Raw genomic sequence first — 18823 nt, forward strand, 5'->3', positions numbered from 1 at the left:
ACTTCTTAGTCTCATGAGAGAAGCTGGGGGGGAAGGGGCGGGCGTTGTTAGCCCACATTACCAAACTTCCAGTCAGTCATGTTGCCCCCTGCACCTCAACTCTGTAGCCAGTCATGCCATCCTCAGTGTTCCCTACCTTCTCCTGCTGTTCCGTACTCTCCAAAACCTATAAAAGAACAACTGTGCTTTGGCATAAATGGAGGCAAGCCATTTATGGCAAGGTAGCATTCCCCTGCTGATAAATGTTGTCTTGCCAGGATATTTGCCTCAGTTTATTATTTTTTTTTTAAGTTTAAATTGCAACACCAGTCTTCTTAGACCCTGTTCCTTAATATGTACTCTTTGATCCACTGACAATGGATTTCCAGCTGTTCCACAAACCAGACATTCCATCTCTTTCAGGTCTGGGCATTTCCCTGGCTCTTCTCCATGCCTAGAATGCTTTCTCACCTCTGCTCTCTTCCTCCTCCACTTGGACTTCTAACCTCTTTGACTTCCTTTAAGTCTCAACTAAAATCCTACCTTCTATAGGGAGCCTTCTCTAACCTGTCTTCATTCCAGTGCCTTCCCTCTTTAAATTTTTCCAGTTTATCCTGTCTATAATTCACGTTGTGTATATTTGTTTATGTGTTGTCTCCCCCCATTAGGTTATAAGCTCCTTGAAGGCAGGGCCTATGTCTTGCCTCTTTTTTGTATCCAGAGTGCTTTGTATAGTGCCTGGCACAGAGTAGTAGATGCTTAATAAATATTAATTGAATGAATGAATAAGTGCATCATCTTGAAGCAGCTGCTGTGGAGAAGTAGCCCAGCAACTGCTCCTGCTGGAGCTGCAGCCACAGGAAACGAAGACCTAGAAAGAAGGTTCTTGCTACTAAAGCCCCTACTTGCCCCTCCATTGAACGTCTACGCCAGTGTGATTTTGTCATGGGAATGTGGCAGTGATCCTCGTTTGCTTTGCTGCTGTGCCCCAAGGACTATGGGGTCTTCCCATCTGATTGTGACTGAAACCTTCCTTACGTGTTGTCTCCTCTGTTAAAAAGCTGAGCTCCTGGGGAGCTGAGACTGGCCTACTTTTCCATCTGTATCCCGCACATAGCACAGTGCTCTTTCCAGGAGTGGATTCTCTAGTGCTTTCCAGAGCAGCCGAGCTGCTCCCCAACCCCCCCAGCAGTGTGCCTGTCTTAGCACCATCCTCCTTGGAATGAACAAGTGGTAGCTTTTCCCGTCTTTGTCCCTTTGAGGAGCGTGTGAGCCTCAGTTAAGTCCCAGTTCTTTTCTGCATTTCTCTTAGGGTTAACGATCTCATACAGTTGTTGATGGTCTGCACTGTTCCTCTTGAAAATGACTCGTTCATATCTTTTGGCTGCTTCTCATTTCTTTTAAGCAGTTGTCCGTGCTTAGTGTCCTTTTACCAGACCTGCACAAGTTGTAAGCTTCATTGGGCTGCCGATAGGTTAGACTAGAGACAACCTGATGTTTGCTGGTTGCCGCCGGTCACGTGACAGATGCCCGAAATCCTTCGGCAGAATGCAGCAGGCCTGCAGGCCCTAGGTGGGCAGGCCTGGGTTAAACTGAGCTAATGTTATCTTTTTAAATCTTCCATTTAGTAGCTTCTTTTCTAGTCTTTTGATACTTTTTATTGTTTACTAGACCCCCTCTGTTCTCTATATCCTTGAAATGTGGATTACAAACTGAACATTATTTTGCAATCCTCCCGTACCATTTTACTTTTAATAATTTGTCCTCTGATGGAGCTGGAAGTCATAGAAATCTATTCTCTTCTGTTCTTTCTACCACTAAAATAGATATGTCTTATCCTCCTAAACATCTATTTATTGAACGTAACATTAAATTCTCTTTGATTATCCTTTCCATCTTAGGGCCGCAAACTGAGGAAATGATGTCTGTTGTCATGCATTCTATTTACAAAGTAAGGGTGAAAGCTCTGAAACGAGTAAGGAGAAATATAGGCCCTTTTGAAACGAATATCTGGGAACCGCCTGAAGAAGAGACTGTAGATAATAAGATTCATACTTATGACCGGTTTTCATTTGGGACCAGCTTGAGCACAAGCACACTTACCGAAGTAGGAAATTGCCTGGCTCATAGTGATACAGAGGCAGCAGATACTTTCTCAGAAGCTTTGTCATCTGAAAAGAAAAGAGAGTAAGTAAATTCAGATCAAAGGTATGGTGGAGCTCATTTTAATATCACTTTCTCTGGGGAAAAATGTCCCCATTGTCTACAGACCTCTCTGTATGTCTTCCTATACCAATCTTGGCTGTAAAATGACTTACTATTTATTATTTTTTCTTGTATTTTTCCCTCAGAAATCATACTGTACATTTCCTATATCTTTTTTTAATAATTTATTTTTCAATTCTCAATGTTCACTTCCACAAGAATTTGAATTTAAAATTTCCTTCTCATCTTTCCCCACCCCACACCTCAGGACAGCATGTATCCCATCCACCTCTTCTTCCAGTTGGTCCTCCCTTCTATTACCCACCCTTCTTCCATCCCCCTTCCCCTCTGTTTTCCTGTAGGGCAAAATAGATTTCTATACTCCATTGGCTGTATATCTTAATTTCCAGTTGCATGCTTAAACAATTTTTAACATTCATTCTTAAAGCTTTGAGTTCCATGTTTTCTCCCTCCCTCCCCACTCACCCTCAGTGACAAAACAAGCGGTTCAATATAGGTCATAAATGTGTAACAATGCAAAAGCACTTCCATAATAGTTTTGTTGTAAAAGACTAACCACATTTCCCTGTGTTCTATCCTACTCTCAATATATTCCCTTCTCTCCCTTGACCTGTCCTCCCACAATAGTGTTTGCTTCTGATTATCCCTCTCCCCAGTTTGCTGTCCCTTCTGTTATATTTCATCTCCTATCCCTTTCCCCCTTGCCTTCCTCCAGGGTAAAATAGATTTCCACATCCAACTGAGTGTGTGTTATTCCTCTTGAAGCCAAATCTCATGAGAGTAAGGCTCACTTATTTCCTTTCATCTCCCCCCTCTTCCCCTCCATTATAAAAACTCTTTTTTCCTCCTTTTATGTGAGATGATTTGCTACATTCTACCTCTCCCTTTCTCTTACTCCTAGAACATTCCATTCAACAGTAAATATTATTTTTTTAGGTATTATCCCTTCATATTCAGCTCACCCTGTACCCTGTGTGTATGTATATATATGTACATATATACACCCATGTACATATACCTACACATGTATAATATACACATACATACATACCCATACACACCTACACACACACACATATAGTATATATACATATATACACACATATATTCCCTCTAACTACCCTAATACTGAAAAAGGTTTCATGAGTTACAAATAACATCTTTCCATGTAGGAATGTAAACAGTTCAACTTTAATGAGTTCCTTAAGACTTTTCTTTCCTGTTTACCTTTACATGTTTCTCTTGATTCTTGTATTTAAAAGTCAGATTTTCTATTCAGTTCTGATCTTTTCAACAAGAATAATTCATTGAAATTCCATTTTTTTCCCCTGAAGTATTATGCTCAATTTTACTGGGTAGGTGATTCTTGGTTTTAATCCTATCTCTTTTGACTTCTGGAATATCATATTCCAAGCCCTTTAGTCCCTTACTGTAGAAGCTGCTAAAGCTAAATCCTGTATTATCCTTATTGTATTTCCACAATACTTAAATTGTTTTTTTAGCTGCTTGTAATATTTTCTCCTTTACCTGGGAACTGGAATTTGGCTACAATATTCCTAGGAGTTTTCCTTTTGGAGTCTCTTTCAGGAAGTGATCGATGAATTCTTTCCATTTCTATTTTACTCTCTGTGTCTGGAATATCAGGGCAGTTTTCCTTGATAATTTCTTGGAAGATGATGTCTAGGCTCTGTTTTTGATCATGGTTTTCAAGTAGACCAATAATTTTTAAGTTATCTCTCCTGGATCTATTTTTCAGGTCTGTTGTTTTTCCAGTGAGATATTTCACATTGTCTTCTATGACTTCTTTTCATTCTTTTGGTTTTGTTTTATAATTTCTTGATTTCTCATAAAGTAATTAGCTTTCATCTGCTCCATTCTAATTTTTAAAGAACTATTTTCTTCAGTGAGCTTTTGATCCTCCTTTTCCATTTGACCAGTTCTGCTTTTTAAAGCATTCTTCTCCTTATTGGCTTTTTGGACTTCTTTTGCCATTTGGGCTAGTCTGTTTTTAAAGGTGTTATATTCTTCAGCATTTCTTTGAGTCTCCTTTAGCAAGTTGTTCCCTTGCTTTTCATGATTTTCTTGCATCGCTCTCATTTCTCTTCCCAGTTTTTCCTCCACCTCTCTTACTTGATTTTCAAAATCCTTTTTGAGCTCTTCCATGACCTGAGACCATTGTAAATTTTATTTGGAGGTTTTGGATGTAGAAGCCTTGACTTTGATGTCTTCCTCTGATGGTGTGCTTTGTTCTTCCTCATCCGAAAGGATGGGAGAAAATACCTTTTCACTGAGAAAATAACCTTATACAATCTTATTTTTTTCCCTTTCTGGGGCATTTTCCCGGCCAGTTACTTGACTTTTGAGTCCTTTGTCAAGTGGAGGGTATACTACCCCAGGCTTCAGAGGTTTTGTGCAGCTGTTCCCTGTGTAGGTACCTATTATAACTTCTCAGTTCCTTCAAGGTGGCAAAATCAAGGCCTGTGCTGTGATCTGTGAGCAACCACAAGCACTCTTTTCTGCTCTGGAACTGAGAATAGAGTTCCCTCTCCACATCCACCTCCAGCTCCACCATGCCAGTGCTCCTTCTTACCCTAGGACTGCCACTCAGAACTGAGACCCAGATCAGCAGCTTGATTCCCCCCAGGGTCTTTAGGGTGAGGGCTCCAAAAGTGGAGTCTGCTCCTGTAGTGGCTGCTGCTGCTTTGGAGCTAAGGCTGGGGCTGGACCATGCTATCCTCTCGCCCAGGTGAAAGAGCTTTCTTATTGACTTTTGAACCTGTCTTTGGCGTTTGTGGGTTGACAAATCTGGGAACTGCAGCTGCTACCCTTGATTCCATGCCTTGAAGCCTGCTCCAGTCCTGTCAGTGCTGCACAGCCCATGCTGGGCTGCTCTCTGTTCCTAGCGCAGAGCGATAGACCTTTCCTGTCAGCCTTCCAAGATGTCTTGGATGATAATCTGTTTCACTCTGTCATTTTGTGGCTTCTGCTTGCTCTGGAATTTGTTTAGAGTAATTTTTTACAGGTATTTTATAGGTTATGGGAGGAGAGCTAGAATAGGTCAGTCCTTCTACTCTGCCATCTTGGCTCAGCCCCTCTACCCCCCACTTCCTATATCTTTTTGGGAAAGTTTAAATGAGAAGGTTACTGTACTGCTTCCTGTTGCTCTGCCTTCATAGCATTCATTTTTAGTTATTTTGTGATCTTTCTTTCCTTTTACATTGCTATAATCATTTCGCATATTTTTTCTTCCCTCTGTTCACTTCAAATCAGTTTGTCTAAATCTTTCCATGCATCTCTGTATTCATCATATTTGTTGTTCCTTACATCATAGCAATACTCCATTATATTCTTGTACCACAATTTGTTTAGCCTCAATTTGTACCTCAGTTGATGTACAACTACTTTATCTCCTGTTATTTGCTACCACAAAAAGTGCTGCTATGAATATTTTGGTGTATATGGAGCCTTTCTTTTTATTATTGACCTGTATACCTAGCAGTAGAACCTCTGGGTCAAAGGATTTGGAACTTTTACCCATTTTATTTGCAAAACTCCAAATTACTTTCCAGAATAGTTATACTAATTCACAGATCTGTTAACAATGTATTAGTATTCCTGTCTTTTCATAGCCCTTCCAGAATTGACTATTCCTTTATTTTGTCATGTTTACCAATTTACTGGGGATGATTTTGGAAAAACTTCAGAGTTGTTTTTATTTCTCTTAAGTGAGTTGGAATATTTTAATGATTTTTAATAGTTCAGAATTCTTTTGAGAAATATTTGTTCATATATCCTTTACCTTTTACCTATTAGGGAATGACTTTTGGTCTTATTTGTTTCTTTTAGTTATGTATATATTATAGATATCAAACTCTTATCAGAGAAACTTGATGTAAATATTTTCTCTCATTCTACTACTGTTCTAGATGCATTTGTTCATGCAGAAGTTTTTCAGTTTCGTGTAATCAAAATTATCTGTTTTGTTTTGCATGCTTGCCTCATCTGTATTTCACTTGGGATGGGTTTGAGTAGAAATATTCTTACAGAGTTCTTGTTTGTTTAGGAATTCATCTCCCTAATTGTGAGAAGATGTATGATCTGCTTTTCTACTTTTTTAATTGTATGAACTTTAAGTTCACGTATCTATTTGAATTTATTGTGGAAAATAGCATATAGAGGAGTATTTCTTGGTGAAATGCTCATCAGTCAGTCATTTATTAAACACTTCCTGTGTGACTGACAATGTGGTAAGTGCTGGATATACAAAGAAAGTCCTTGCACTCAGAGAGCTCACAGTCTCATTAGCAAGACAACATGAAAACAACTTTATACACATAAAATGTATAGAGGATAAGTTGGAGATAATCAAAAGAGGGAAGGCATCAGAATTAAGGGGGAATCAGGAAAAGCTTCATGTAAAAGGTATAGAGTTTTAGCTGGGACTTGAAGAAAACCTGTGAAACCATGTAGCAGAAATGAGGAGGGAGAGCATTTCATGCACAAAGGATAGCCATTGAAAATTCCCAGAGTTGGAAGATGAAGTGTCTACTTCAGGGAATGGCAAGGAGATATATCACTAGGTAACTGGATTGAAGAGTATGTTGTAGGGGGTAGGAAGGGAGGCGCAAGGTGTAGAAAGACTGTAAAGTTAGGAGGAGCTAGGTTATGAAGGGCTTTGAAGACTGAACAGAAGATTTTATATTTGATCCTGGAAGTAATAGGGAGTCACTGTAGTTTATTGAGTGTGTATGGGGAGGTTTGACATTGTTGAACTTTCACTTCAGAAAAATTACTTTGTTGGCTAAATAGCAGATGACTTGGAGTGGATAGAGGCTTTTTGCAGGTAGATCAATCCAAGGCTATTGAACACCAATCCTAGGTCTGAATGGATGTAATGGTAATTTAAATGGGAAGATCTTTCCCATTCATTAATAGACCCTTCTGACCTGCCTATATCACATGGAAGCCCAAGTTACATGTGGTGGGAGGAACTTGCTGAATGGGGGGAACAGGAATTGTGGAGCAGAGCTGAGAGGAAGTTAGAGAGCAGTCACAGCTGGCTAGGACAGAGAAAGCAGGCAGCTGGGGCAGCAACTAGCTTGAGTGGGAGAGCTTGTTTGTGATTTTGTTTAAGGGAGCTGGTTTGTAGAAGCCTAACAGAGGGAAGACTTGGGGATGGTGTTGCCCTCTGCATTGTTACTGCATATAGATTTCTTGTTATTATGATGAATTTGGCTTTCTGGTGTTGGGATTCGACCATCTGGTATTTGAATTAATGTTTTGGTTCTGTCTTCCATGTGGAGTATCTGTTGTATTTTGTGATTCAGAATTGTGCCAGCATATTCATGGCTGCTTTAGGTGCTGTGGATATCATTTTGGCATGCCAATGGATGAGGACCTGTGCTAGATTGGTGGCAGTACCAAAGGAGAGAAGTGGGCATATTTAAGAAGTATTTCAGAGATAAAGTTGATAGGGCTTGGCATCAGATTAGATATGGGGAAGTGAGAGAGAGGAGTTGAGTCTAATACTAGGTTGTGGGCCTGGGGAACTGGAAGGATAGTGTTATCCTTAATAGCAGTAGAGAATTTAGAAAGAAGGAAGTGCTTGGGGGAAACATAATGAGTTCAGTTTTGTACCTGTTGAATTTAAGATGTCAGTGGGACACTCAGTTTGATATGTTCAGTAGACAATTGGAGATGGAAGTCTGGAGGTTGGGAGAGAAGTTCATAGGTTCCCAAAGTTGATGATACCACCCCTGGGGGAGGCACTGGAATGATTCAGGGGAATGATATTTTTTGAAGTGACATAAATTTAAAAAACATTAAAGGGTTAAAGAAAGTAGATTTCCAGGGAGACATTGAATATTTTTTTTTTTTTGAAGAGGGGGCAGTAAGCTGAATGCTTTTGGGAATCTCTGTTTAGATCTGAGAAACATCAGCATAGAGATAATTGAATCCATAGGAGTCAATGAGATCACCAAGTGAAATAAAATAGGGGGAGAATAAAAGAGGACTCAGGACAAAGCACTGTGGGATATCCATGGTTATCAAATGAGACTTGGATGAAGGTCTAGTAAAGGAGACTGAGAAGTCATGGTCAAACCAGGAGTAGAGCCTTGTCAGAGCGGTGTCATAGAAGCCTAGGGAGAAGAGAGTGTTAAGAAGCAGAACATGATTGACAGCATTAAAGGTTACAGAGGGATTAAAAGGGATGAGGATGGGAAAAGGCCATTAGAGTTGGAGAAGGCATTTCAGCTTCTATTGGAGAGAGCCGTTCCCATTGAATGAAGGAGGTGGAAGTCCTTATTTTGGATGACTTTTTCAGGGAATTTAACCACATTTAAGGGAGGAGAGAGATTAGACAATAACCAGTGGGGATGGAGGGGTGGATGGATGAATCAAGTAAGGAGTTTTGGAAGATGGGGAGTGGTGGGCATGTTTATGGGCAATAGGAAAGCAGTCAGTAGATTGGAAGAAACTGAAGGTTAGTGAGAGAGCAGAGATGATGGAGGGAGCAGTCTGCTGGAGAAGATGGGACAGAACGGGGTCACTTGTGTATAGAGTGGCAGAAAGCATCTGAGTGTTAAATAATGAGGGGGGAAGAGAAGAGGAAGCTCTCAGTAAATGCCTCAGTTTCTTCAGTGAAATATGGGGCAAGGTTCTCAGCCAAGAGAGTGGAGGGAGGGGAACTGTGAGAGGTTTAAAAACCAGATAAAATGTTTTGGAAAAGCTGCTGTGGTGAGTGGGGTATTCAGGGAAGTGTCAAAGGATTGCCTCATGTTTTTCTTTCTGGTATATTCTATGTATTATTACATAATTTTAATTTCACTTCACAAATTTTTCCCTTTGATATCTTTTATGTATTGCATTTAAAAAAATCATCAATTTTTTAAAGTTATAAAGAATTCTTGATGGGATCATCATCAACAGCTTACCCTACTCCCCGTTCCTACCTCTTCCTCTTTATAGATGGGAAACTAAGGCCCAAAGAAATTAATTGACCTGTTTATGGGAGAATACTTCATCAGTAATGAAGGATTAGTTTGAATTAATTTTTTTTAATATTTTGTTATAGGAATGCCCAGAATCCTACAGAATTCGCATCAATTAGTAAGCACAACAACAAGAAGAAAAAGTTCAATTCAGAGAAATGTCCTGAAAGGAAAGATGATTATGAAAATTTACCAAGAGAAAATATAGTTCCTGTAGTAGGCGTTTGGGAATTTGAACGTGACGATGATGAATATGTTAAATTCCTTGAGCTGTTCTTGAGTTACGTACTTGAAAAAGATCTGATTGGTTCTAATAATCCTGGCATTCCTTTTCTAAGTGGCTTTTCAGCCCTTCTTAAGGAACATGAGCTTAATTCTTTGCTTTTTGATGTTCATACAACATTAAAACGTCGTCAGGGCAAGCCAACAACCCAGAATGTGTTCAGAGCGGGCTCCTGCTATGTTATTATCCCGGAGTCTTCTGAATCTGAAAAATCATCTACTTTGAATAGTGAAAACTTTAAAAATTTGGGAAATCAAACATCTTCACCTTCAGTATTAGTTGTTCAAGGGCCAAGATCTTTTATACAAAACTCTTCAAATGAAGTAAATAAAAGTACAGGAAAGAGAGGCTTGTTTGGTTTAAAAGAAAAATCTATGTACAGAATCAAAGATGACAACAGAGAGATGCCCATGTCCCACAGATTACCAAAACAAGATTTTCTTCCACAAAACTTGAAGAGTACAAAATTCACTTACAAAGCGGTTCAATGGAATGACATTATTCCTCATGAAGAACTTTCTCCAGAACTAAAGAACAAATTTGGCAGCATAGCAAAGCTACTGGAGTGGATGATAAGATGGTCTGATAGAAGACTGCTCTGTGACTCCACTAAACCTGAATCGTCCTGTCAGTACAGCCCTGTCATGCGGGTGCGGACCTCAGCAGCTGCCATTCTAACCTCCCTGTGGCTTTTAGAACAGACACACTTTGTTCAGCAAAAAAGGGATGTCCTTTGTAAGGTAAGAAAATACTTGATATATTTTGCCAAGTGAATGTTATTTATCATTTATTATGTGCTCACTATGTTCCAGGTGTTGGAAATAGATGAAAAAATAGCTCTTCCCCTTTGGGAGTTTAATTTATTCAGGGGTTATGATGTGTGTACACATAAATATGATAGGGGTAGAGTATAACAATGATGATGATGATAGTCAACATTGATTAAACTTTTTACAGTGCTCTACATGTAATATCTTGTTTGATTTGGCCTTCAGTAACAGCCCTGTGAACTAGCTGGTGGGGTCAACATTTTGTGTAAGGAAACCGGTGCTTGGAAAGGTTAAATGACTTGCCCAGAGTACAGCTAGTGTCAGAGGTTGATCTAAACTTGGGTCTTCCCGACTCCAAGGCCAGCACTGTATTCGCTGTACCACCTGCCTGACAAATGACAGGTACACATTGTGATCTGAGGTCATTGGAAGATACATACTGCTTTTGGGGGGGATGGGGAAGGGAAGAGGTGGCAGGTGGCAGGGAAGGATCCAGAAAGATTTAATGAAGTAGATAACACCAGAGCTAGGAGTGGGAGGATAGAAGGGATTTAGCACAGAAAAGATGAAGAAGCAATCTACGTGAGTGTATAGAGCTGGAAGAGGGAGTACACAAAGACTTTGGTGGATAGCCATTAGACCATAATTATTGTAGAGTACAGAAAGGAGATTAATGTAAAAAAGTTTAGAGACTTTAAATGTAAGACTACAGAGTTTTTATTTTCTCCTGAGGACATACATATGGTATTTGACTTGGGGAGTGACAGAAACATTAAGATTATTTTGGCGGTAGACTAAGTACAGCGCAGATTGAAGAAGGGAAAGACTGGAGATAAATGAGCCTATGAGGGTAAGCTAAGACTTATACCAGTCCAGATGAGAGTCCTTGATCTAGGGTGATGACTATATGAATAGAGAAAAAGGGGATAGAGTTTTTGTTTTTTACTGGGATTTGGCAACAGATTTGATATGGTTGGGAAAGATGAGGTTTGGAGCCTCAGTGACTGTAATGGGGTTAGTAACATAATAGAATTAGATAGGGAGTTTGTTAGGAGGAGCAGGTTTGGAAGAGGGGCCATCAGGAGTTGAGTTTTGAACTTGTGACACTTTAAGATGCTAAGAGGAGAGGTCCTGAATGGGATGAGCTGTTTCTACACATTCTGTCTTCAAGATCATTATGTTTTACTGGAATAGAGTACATGTTTTATTTTAATGTTAATTGCTTTTTGCTTCTAGATTGTCTTTCACTTCTGTGTTTTTTGCATACTCAGTCGTCCTCTCTTTTGTTTCTTTAGTGAGACTGTTATTGTAGATTTCAGTTTTTTTATTCTGCTAATTATTTTTGCTTTGCAGTCCATAAATTCTGCTCTTACAATTCTCATTTCTCTTTTAAATCAATAACGAACAGTGTTCTGGTTCCACATCATCAAAATCCACAAGGTCTTCTGTCTCATCAAGTGTTGAATCATTTAATTTTTTTCTTTTTTAACAGTATGTTATTCATTTAATAAATATTTATTAAGTACCTACTATGTGCCAGGCACTGTGCTAAGCACTAGATTCCTGAACTTGTTTGATAGATTGGGAGGCTGTGTTTCCTTCTGTCAGTGTCTTTCCTCTTGGTTTATCTGCTTCTGCTCAAGGACTTTTGGGTCTTCCTCCGGAGATCGTTGGTGATTTCCCCTTCTTTTCCCCTGTTGCTCGCTTTCTGATGGCTTTCCCTCTGATGGTATATGTTAAAGTACCTCTCCTTGCTCACCAGCTCAGGTCTCTGCCCTGAGTGACTTTTTGTTGTCGTTCAGCTGTTCATTCATGTCTGGCTCCATGTGACCCCATGGACTTTGTCCTTGGTGTTTTCTTGCCAAAGGTCCTGGAGCAGTTTGTCATTTTCTTTCTCAGTGTGTTCCCATTTTACAGATGGGGAACTGAAGTAAATAGGGGTTAAGTAATTTGCCAAGAGTCACACAGCAAGTAAGTGTCTGGGGCTGGATTTGAACTCACATCTTCCTAACTCTAGGCCTGCTGCTGTATCCACTGTGGCACCTAGCTACCTGAGTGACTTTTGGTGGATGCCAAGTGCTTTCCCTTAGATGTTGTGAATTGCCATGCTGCTCCTTCTTCATGCTGCACTCTCTCTTTCTTAATTCTGTTACCTAGCAGTACACACCACTGCCGTGTTGGCACTGCCGCCTGGGTTGATCACTGTTGTTTGTGGTTAGCTTCCCACGGCTTGAAGAGGAGAGGTGGGGTGGGGTTTGGGCTGTGGATCATCCGCTCCACTGAAGGGAACTTTTGCAGCACAGAACTCTGCCACAATACTAGCTATGGACCCTTTAGCAAATTTTTTGCAGTTTGGAGCTTGGATCTCTATGTTACAAGAAAGAGAGACAGGAGTCTGGGGTATGGAGTTGTGGGGGTTTTTTTTGCAAGCCTATGGCAAGTGGTCACTAGGACAGTCTTGTGGGTAGTGTGGTGGTCCAGAGGAGAGGGAGTGTTTAGTGACCTCAAATGAGGTGTTAGTTCATGGAATTTTTTTAATCTTCTGTTGAGTTTCTGGTATCCTAGATCAGGGAGATAGCTTAGAGTCGCTTTGTCTTTGGAGCATAATGTCTGTTTAGGAGAGGTTTGAGAGGTTATGTGAGAGTTAAAGAAAACATCAAATCCTCCATTTTTTGATCAGTGAACTTAAGTTCTTGAATGAGATTGTGGGACTGGTGCTCAGGAGAGACATGGAGGCTGGATTAGGTCAGCATTTGTGTAGTGATCATAAAAGAAACATGGGAGTAGATGTGTTTTCTGAGAGTGGTTCGAGGAAGAAGAGAGGAGAGGAATTAGCCTCTGTCGTAGACACACACAATTAAGGGGCTGTTTTATTAAACAAACTTTTTATATGCCAGACACTTGTTACAAAGAGAGATGAAACAGTTTCTGTTCTTAAGAATCTTTTTAAGCACAAATACACAATATAAAAGTAATTTTAGGATTGGGTAAGAAACTGTAGGGCAGACCAGTTAAGATGAAGCAGCAGAGCTGCGTAGGGAGAGCAGTGAGAAGGAGGAGAAATGCCAAGAGACAGCCATTTCAGTGTGTAGCCCCATTGCTCTTAACTGCAAGGTGGCACAGGTTGGTTTCTGGGCATGCCACCGTAAAACAACCTTCACACTCTGGTCAAAGGCCTCAGGGCTAGAACTTCTATAGAGTGAGACAAAGAACTTACATGTCACTGATAAGAACTTGCCCTGTCTTAACAGAGGGAAGATAACTGGGACCAGTGAGATGAGGATATTTTTTAAATTGCCCAGTAAAGCGTGAGATTGCTGCTGTCTGTCCTTCATTCTCGAAGAGGACCATGACATCAGGGAGGTGATGCCATGACATGCAAGTGCATTGGATTTAAGTGAGGGAGGAAGGAGTGAGAAATGTGGGCCAGGGACATAAGGCCATTAACTCTAACTGTACCATCCCACAAGAGGCTTAGGGGTGGATAATGCCCACTTTCTGGGGTTATTAGCCTTAATATACATACATGTATCCTGAGAAGTTGGGACCATACTAGTCATACCTCCTTTTACCAGTCCCCAAAAGCATTCATTGTAAGGGGTATCATCATAAGCATCTTTAAGAAGGTGGTCCTTGACCTGAGCCTTAAGTGCTTTTGAAACCCTAAAGTGGTTTGTAAATATCACTTATTGTTCATGTTATTGATACCTAGCAAAGAAGACTGAGAGGGATAGTAAGGTAGTAGGAGAACCAGGATTGACGGATGTCATGGAATCTAAGAGAGCAGGTAATGTTCAGAAGGATGGAGGGGTCAATCAATTAATGAACAAATAGATATTGGCCACCTGTTATACGCCAGGTACTGTGGATACAGAAGCAAACTGAAACAGTCCTTGCCTTCTAGAAGTTTCCATTCTATTAGGAGAGAAAAAATGTGCATATATTAATATATACAAACTATATACATGATAATTTTGGGAAAGGAGGAAGGCATTAGCAGCTGACCTCAGAAAAGGCCTCATAGAAGGTGGCATTTGAAATGAGCTTTATAGGAAACTAGGGATTTTAAGAGCAAAAGTGAGGAGGGATAAAAAGTGTCTTCAAAGCCATGGGGCTAAGAGGACTACGAGATTCCAGGAACAGGAAGAAGGATACTTGGCCTGGCCCATATGGTGCATGAAAAGGAATAACGAGTCATAACATTAGAAGGTAGGTTCAGGCCAGTTGAGAAATTACAAACGAAGGAGTTTTTATTTGATCCTGCATGTGTCAGGGAAGCATGGGAACTGTTGGAGCATGATAATGCCATGACCAGAAACTCTGGCAGCCTGTGTAGAGGGGAGACTACAGGCAGAGAGAACAGTTAGGACATGGAGAGGTGATGAAGGCCTGGAGGAGAGAGAAGTGGATGAACACAAACATTGTAGTGAAGATAAATTTGGTAAAACTTGAAAGCGAATTAGAAACATGGATGAGGGACAGTGAGGAGTTGGAAATGACTATCAAGGATAGGGATGCCCTTGACAAAAATTGGGAAGATCTGGGAAAGGTCTGGGTTTTGGGTGAAAGAAAGATAGTTCTAAAATGTTCTGTAGGCAGTTGGTGATTCCCGACTGGGGCTTAGGAGAGATATGTGGGGTTGGATATAGTAGATCTGCAAATTGTCTACATAGGCATGATGATAAGTACAGCCATGGAAACTGAGAGTTAAGCATCATGGATGATGTAGAGAAAAAAAGAGAAGAGGGCTTTTTCTTCTGAGTAAGAGTGTTAAAAGCTGCAAAAAGATCAAGGACAGAGACTGAAAGCTAGTAGACCGGGCAATTGTAAAGTTGATAGTGACATTGGAGAGAGTAGTTTTGGTAGAATGGAAGGGAAAGAGACCAGACTACTGCAAGTTTTAGTGACTGTAAACGAAATACAAGTAATGGTGTGATGTGGTAGCTAAAAATGCCCATGTGATCTTGGGCATTGTGCTTCCAGAAATAGCGAGGTAACATACTCTTCCTACTCTATTCTGCCCAGAATTTCTATAGAGTATTTTGTTCAGTCCTCCGCCTAGTTTAAGAGGTATATTGATAAGCTAGAGAGTGTCTGCAGAAGCACCTTGAGGCTGTGACGTAAGAGGAGTAATGGGCACAACTGGTGTGTTTAAACAGAAGACTCACGGGAGAGTGACAGCTGTTTCCAAGCATCTGAAGAACTGTTGGATGGAAGACAGATTAGATTTGTTTTGTTTGGTCCCAGAGGAGAGAATCAAGAGCAATGGGTGGAAATGTCAAAGAAGTGTATTTAGACTCAGTATTAGAAAAAACCTTCCTAACAATGAAAGCTGTCTGAAAATAGATGGGTTGCCTAAAGAGTTTGGTGGGTTCCCTCTTCTTGGATGTCTTTGATCAAAACATGGAAGACCACTTGTCTGGAGAATTTTATGTATATATATATATATATATATATATATATATATATATATATATATACACACACACACACATACATACATGCATATATATGTATGTATATATATAAATATAAATATATATGTATAAATAATGATTGCTGAGGACAATTCTTCTCTCAAATTATGTGATTCTTTGGGGAATCACGGGGGTGATCCCCCACTTGAGAATTGTTGAGTTGGAAATGGTGGTAGGACAAAGAGGGACAGAGGATTTAAGGGTAGAGAATAATGCATGCTTGAACTAGGCAACTAGCTATGGAGTTTTGGCGGGGCTAGAAGTCATGGTGAGGACAGAAAAAGATGGTATGTGTTCTCACAGGGTGACTGTGGGCAGTTTGGGCTTGGCTTTTGGGCCCTGGGTTTGGGGACCCCAGGGATTATTCTGAACTGAAATAGGATGCCAGTATTAGACTCATGATCACGTAGGAAGGGATGTCCAAAAAGCAGTTGGTTTTTCGGGAAATGTTAATGTTCATCCATTAACTGTGTGATAAAGCTTGCTTTTGTCTAGAGCATCATGTCCATTGTGGCCTGTGTGGTCTGAAGGCCTCCTCTGCTGTAAGCTCTATTAATTTTTGTATCCATCTTTGAATTCCCAGGGCAAAGCCTCTGTGAAGCCTTCCCCGATCTGCCGACCTAGAACTGATTTTACCCTCATTTGATTTCATAGAACTTTATCTAGTTCTTATGACTTATCAAAGTCTAATATGCAATATATTTAATTATTTAAAATCTTTTTTTTCTTCTAGATTATAAGGATCTTGAGATCAGGGATATCGTTTTATTTGTTTACTTATTTTTGTTCTCCTTTCCTCCTGTAGCGCCTAATGGAAGTTCTTTGTATAGTGAGTTCTGAATAAATGTTCTTTGGATGAATTAACAAAAACAAAAAATTGGAAGTTTAGTTTTCTCTTGGTTCATTCTAAACCTAGTAGATTTAGGTAGTTAGTGACACAATAGCACAGCATCTTATGGCTGCTTGTTTCTGTGAAGCTTTAAATTTAACAGTGTGATTTCAAAAACATTTATTAAGGCCCTTCTATGTACAGTGTATTCGGTTAGTATTAGCTTTTGTAGAGCATACTAGATAAATTGTAAGAATACCATATTATATGTTATTCTCATGAGATATGCACACTTTTGAATAAGTGCAGAGTATGATTCAACAATGAGCCGGTGTGGTACAGCATCCAGAGTACTGGATTGGGAGTGAGGAAGTCATGGGTTCCCATCCTGCTTCTAATACTTACAATTTTGTGACCATGGGCAGCTAAGAACTTTATTAGCATTTGATGGAGGATGCTGTAGAGAGAGTTCCTATTTGGAACATATCACCAAGCTTTGAAATATCTCTGTACTTAAATTTAAATGAAATAAAGGATACAATAATAAACATTACAAATATTTTGTTTTAGGTCCCAGAGAATCATTATCCTGTGCCTTCTGTGCTCTTGCCTGAAACTAAAAACAATATTGAGAAAGAAAGCAGTGTAGATCCTGGCTGTCCAGCAGCAGTGCCAACTCCAGATGAAACTGAGGAAGGCCACAATAGCGATGGACTTCATGACAACTTTTTGGAGTAAGTTTTTAATTAGAACTTCCCTCCAGTAGCATGGGTGTGTGGGGAAGACTTCTGGACTTGAAACTAGATTAATGATTGATTTTTGCATGTCTTCATTATAATAGTAAGTCGTGAGGATCCCTTAACAATTTCTTTTAAAATGATGGAAAAATCATTTATTTTTCCTGTTATTTTTTGCTTAAATCTTACTGAGAAGGTGGGTATTTGAATATTAAATTTTTTACGTGGAACCTGTAGGATTACATAAAAACTGAGGAAGCAGTTTTTAATAAAACTTTTTGTGAAAATAATTGAAGGTTTTTTAGTCATTTCAGTATGTAGGATATGTGTTCATTAAAAAATGACAGAAAAACTCCTTTTTGAAAGGGGTTAGATAAGTTAGAATTCTCATCTTTTGAGCGTGGGTCTTTTCATGCTTATCAAAGAAGGCCTTTTCTGCTTTTAAAAAATAAGTAACTAAGCTGTTTTGAAAAAAGAAATTTTGTCAAAAGCCACACTTTGGTCTCTAACACTAGTTTGTATTTTTTTTCTGACATATTTGAATTAGTAGAATAACAACTCAATCAAAAGATCCCGAAATAAAAGAACTCATTGAGGAGAGCATTTCTTTTACTCATGTTACTGATAAAGAATTTACAGATTTTGATGAAGATATCCTAGAAGAAATGGAAACATTCACACAAGAGGAAGTAAAAGAGCCAGACTGTAGAGGTAAGTTCATTTAGTAGATAACTTATTAATTTGATGTTATAAATTTGATGTTAATTTTAAGCCAATGTTGTAGTTACTCTATTTACTTTAGCATTGTCAAAAATATAATTTTGAAATTATTTTGATTATTATTAAAGAGTTTTTGTTCATGAGCTTGGAGATGGGTATATTTTTGCCTAAAATATCTTAGCTACTAGTAAAATTTTTTTCCTGTTGTACCATTACATTGTTGCTTAGACTTTTATATGAAAACATGCTATCTCTTAGATTTTGTGATCCAGTTGACCAGGATTCCTAGATCTGAAGGTCATAGAACTTTAAGAATCCAGAGAATTACTAAACCAGTGACTGAAGACTCATGAGTGCTCACTTCAAGTACATATATTAAATTTAGAACTATACAGAGAAGATTAGCATGGCCCTTTGTATAGGGATGACATGCAGATTCATGAAGCCTTCTATATTTTTACCAGGAGAGCAGTCTTCACAGTAGCCACAATATTGTAAAGATAGTTAACTTTGAAATAACTCTGGTAGGCACAGCGACCAACCACAGCTCCATAGGACTCATTGATGAAATATGCTATCCAGCTCCAGGGAGACAACTGATGGACTCAGAGTGTGGATGGAAGCATATTTTTTCTTTTTGAACATGGTTAATTTGGAAATATGTTTTGTATAATTATAGATATTTGTAATGGGTTTTGTTTTTCTTTCCTTCTCAAGAGGAAAGGAGAGAATTTGAAACTGAATTAGAAGGTCGTGGTACTTAAAAAAATGAGAACAAATCCTGGCAAGTACAGAGGAAACACTTGATGG

General features: G+C 39.3%; 1 protein-coding gene and 1 non-coding gene across 5 annotated transcripts in view; both read left to right on the plus strand.

Annotated features, from left to right (window-relative positions):
- Positions 1-18823, plus strand: part of CPLANE1 (ciliogenesis and planar polarity effector complex subunit 1) — a 125867-nt gene that overhangs the window by 38997 nt on the left and 68047 nt on the right. For 3 of the 4 annotated variants that reach the window (XM_072605790.1, XM_072605792.1, XM_072605793.1), the window contains exons 25-28: positions 1881-2166; positions 9281-10220; positions 17127-17290; positions 17841-18004. In XM_072605790.1, coding sequence (XP_072461891.1) covers positions 1881-2166; positions 9281-10220; positions 17127-17290; positions 17841-18004 — 1554 coding nt within the window. The remainder of the gene's footprint in view (positions 1-1880; positions 2167-9280; positions 10221-17126; positions 17291-17840; positions 18005-18823) is intronic. The other variant, XM_072605791.1, reaches the window with a different exon arrangement.
- On the plus strand, positions 18367-18472 carry LOC140502960 (U6 spliceosomal RNA). The gene has a single exon (XR_011966677.1). It is a non-coding gene; the product is annotated as a U6 spliceosomal RNA (small nuclear RNA).

Source organism: Notamacropus eugenii, chromosome 4, assembly GCF_028372415.1.
Source record: "Notamacropus eugenii isolate mMacEug1 chromosome 4, mMacEug1.pri_v2, whole genome shotgun sequence".
Classification (NCBI taxonomy): domain Eukaryota; kingdom Metazoa; phylum Chordata; class Mammalia; order Diprotodontia; family Macropodidae; genus Notamacropus; species Notamacropus eugenii.